At 40.6% G+C, this 3,248-nt stretch overlaps 1 protein-coding gene across 1 annotated transcript in view; it reads right to left on the bottom strand.

Annotated features, from left to right (window-relative positions):
* LOC106816273 (angiotensin-converting enzyme-like) overlaps positions 1 to 3,248 on the bottom strand; it is a gene marked incomplete at its 3' end in the record, with an annotated part of 19,570 nt that overhangs the window by 1,666 nt on the left and 14,656 nt on the right. Inside the window, exons 8-12 of the mRNA XM_014820856.1 lie at positions 2,982 to 3,104; positions 2,373 to 2,667; positions 1,367 to 1,525; positions 911 to 1,022; positions 49 to 197 (exon numbers count right to left, since the gene is read on the bottom strand). Of these exons, the coding sequence (XP_014676342.1) occupies positions 49 to 197; positions 911 to 1,022; positions 1,367 to 1,525; positions 2,373 to 2,667; positions 2,982 to 3,104 (838 nt within the window). The remainder of the gene's footprint in view (positions 1 to 48; positions 198 to 910; positions 1,023 to 1,366; positions 1,526 to 2,372; positions 2,668 to 2,981; positions 3,105 to 3,248) is intronic.

Genomic DNA, 3,248 nt, shown 5'->3' on the forward strand with positions numbered 1-3,248 from the left:
CACACACACACACACACATCTGAGTGAGTAACAACATTAACATCTCCGCTTACTGTTCATGATGGCTGCCTTGTTGCTCAGCTTCACGTATTCTATGTATTCTTGTTTCATCGGCGAGCCGACCGTATCGTGCCATCCCCTCCAGTAATGCAACAGCTCGTCATAGTCACGCGACGTCGCCATGATGCGTGTGATATCTGCACATGGTACGCCGTGTCATAACGATAGCATATCATGTCATAACGCTAGTATATAATGTTATAGCGGTAGTTTATCATGTTATAGCGGTACATCATGCCATAACGGTAGTATATCATGTCGTAACGCTAGTATATAATGTTATAGCGGTAGTATACCATGTTATAGCGGTACATCATGCCATAACGGTAGTATATCATGTCGTAACGTTAGCATATTATGTCATAACGTTAATCCATCATGCGATTTAATGTTACATCATGTGGTAACGGTTGCTACATCGTTTCATAACGGTAGTTTCGTGATATAATAACGGTAGTACGTCATGTAATAACGGTATAGCTACATGATAACAACGCACGATACCAGCAAACATACAACGAAGTCTCGGCACCACGTGTTCTCCATTGCGGGAAACACTTTCGACATATAATATTTATATTATATATATACATATAATATTGATATCTTATAAATTTATCATCGTATATTAATCTGTAGTTATAATTGATAATTATTTATCCTTTATTAATCACGAGCCATAATCTGTAGATATGTACCAGCGTGTGTGACCCCCCCCCCCTCACCTACGTACCTGCAGGATCTAACAGCAGCTATAATTATAATTATTTATCCTTTATTAATCACGAGCTATAATCTGTAGATATGTATCAGCGTGTATGATCCCCCCCCCACACACACACATACGTACCTGGATCTAGCGGTAGCATGTTGTCGTTACTCCCGTCCGTACACGTCTTGCCATACTTGCACACCTTTCCTGTACTGTAGATGGTGGTCATGTCTGAAACTATAGTGTTCCACTGAAATAGATCATACAGCATGTTATAGTTATAGTTCTCAATAATAATAATAATAATAATAATATAATAATAATAACAAGAAGAAGAAGAATAAAAAGAACAAGAACAAGAAAATAATCACAATACCTATTTTTTATTATGATTGATAGTTACGAAATAATAATAACTAATATTGATAATCAATCAATAATAATTAAAACTGTCTTGAAAAAAGTTGTCACCTTTTACAAACAGTTTCCGCTGTCAGCCAGTCTAAAATTTCGCCACTGCCTTCATCTTTTCTTTCCTTGCCATCCCAGTCCCACAATCCTAACATCTCATCCATTTCCTTCCCTCACACCTACCTCCTCTACTTCCGCATCCGGTAGAGCGGAGATTCCGATATCCTTAATCTTCTTAATCTCTCGATTAATCTGCTCATCTGTGATCTTTAATCCGTTAAAGCTATCGAGCTCCTTGGATTTACGCTTGTCGAATTCCGCCGATTCCAGCGCTGCGACGATCTACAAGAAACGACGGGTGTGACAACAGTTACTGATTCACGTTACTGCTTACTACTTACTATAATTACTGCTTATTATTTACTGCTTATTATTTGCTACTTATTATTTACTGCTTAATATTTACTGCTTGTTATTTATTGCTTACTATTTACTATTTACGGCTTACTGCTAACTATCTACTGCTTATTATTTACTATTTACTACTTGTTATTTACTGCTTATTATTTACTACTTGTTATTTACTGTTTACTATTTCCTACTTATTATTATTATTATTATTATGACGACGACGACAGCACCAAAAACAACAACAACAACCACAAACACAATCACCACCACCACCAAGAAGAAGAACAACAATCACAACCACAACCACCAAGAAGAAGAACAACAATAACAACCACAACCACCAAGAATAAGAACAACAATAAAAAAACAACAAGAACAACCACCAACCACCACCACCACCAAGAAGAAGAAAAAGAACAAAAGACAAGAACAACAAGAACAGCAGCACCCCAGAGGGGGGAACGGGGGGGTACATTCCCACTTTCCCAGCAAAAAACACCCCATATCCAGTTCCCAGTAAAATAAAATCCCAATTCCCAGTTCCCAGGAAATTATTACACATGTTTCAGGAAATTCAGTATTTAGGTTTCAAACACTACACTAAATACTAATATTTACATACTATTATTTATCTGGACATAATTAATAAAAAAAATAAAATAATAGTTAATTTAGCGCAGAAATTGAAATCCCGACGAATTGACACAATTTTCCCAGATCCCAGGTAATTAAAATGGCCAATCCCGCGTCCCGAAAATACCCGTGCCCCCCCCCCTACCTCAGCCTGTGCATTCTCGTCCGTGATGTTGGTGTTGTAGTTCCATGAGGCCACCACAGCGCTGTATCGCACCACCTCCGCCTCTACATTGTAGTTATCTAGCCAGCTCTGCGCCTCGCCATCATCGTCGCACCACCACCCCACCGGCACGTCGTTTTCACTGTTGTACAGCTTCAGCCAGTCCGTCAGCGGCTTGAAATACTCGATCAGGGCCGAGGCGTCCATCTTGTCCTGTCCCGTTAACATTGTCATCGCTTCCGGCCACGGCTTCGAGGAGCCGAGCTGCAGCGCCGCCCTGGTGGCAACGAGTGGAACCAGTGTGGGTTTGCGTCGGGGTAGGGGGGAGGGGGAGGCTTGTATGCGCGTGATATTACGCGTGAGTTGTGCTTCGTAGTGGTTTTACGGCGGTTTCATTCATGAGGTAACTCGTTGTATTGAACTATGACTTTGATCAAGATTACCCCCAGCCCCTTAAATATAGTTGCTAAATGTCGGTCAAGCACACCCCGTTTGTACGCGTGGACGTTAAAACTTTAAGCCCGCAGCACTTCGTTGCTGAGCATTGTTTTTGGAGCGTTCTACGGCGACGCTGACTGGCTGAGAGCTTACATGAGTTTGTCGCCGGCGTCCGTGTTCTCGTAGATGTCACACTTGTCGAGCGCCCCCTCGTGTACGGCGGCGTCACAGAGCGCCTTGTGGAACTGGAACTGTACGATGTAGGAAACAAAGTACCTACAAAACACACGTACACACACGAATATATATATATATATATATGTCTGTATTTATTATGTATGTATATATACATACATACATGTTTATCGCGTATATATAGGCCCTATATATATATATATATATGCGATAAACATGTATGGA

This window comes from Priapulus caudatus, unplaced genomic scaffold (assembly GCF_000485595.1).
Source record: "Priapulus caudatus unplaced genomic scaffold, Priapulus_caudatus-5.0.1 Scaffold1335, whole genome shotgun sequence".
In the NCBI taxonomy this organism is placed as follows: Eukaryota; Metazoa; Priapulida; class Priapulimorpha; order Priapulimorphida; family Priapulidae; genus Priapulus; species Priapulus caudatus.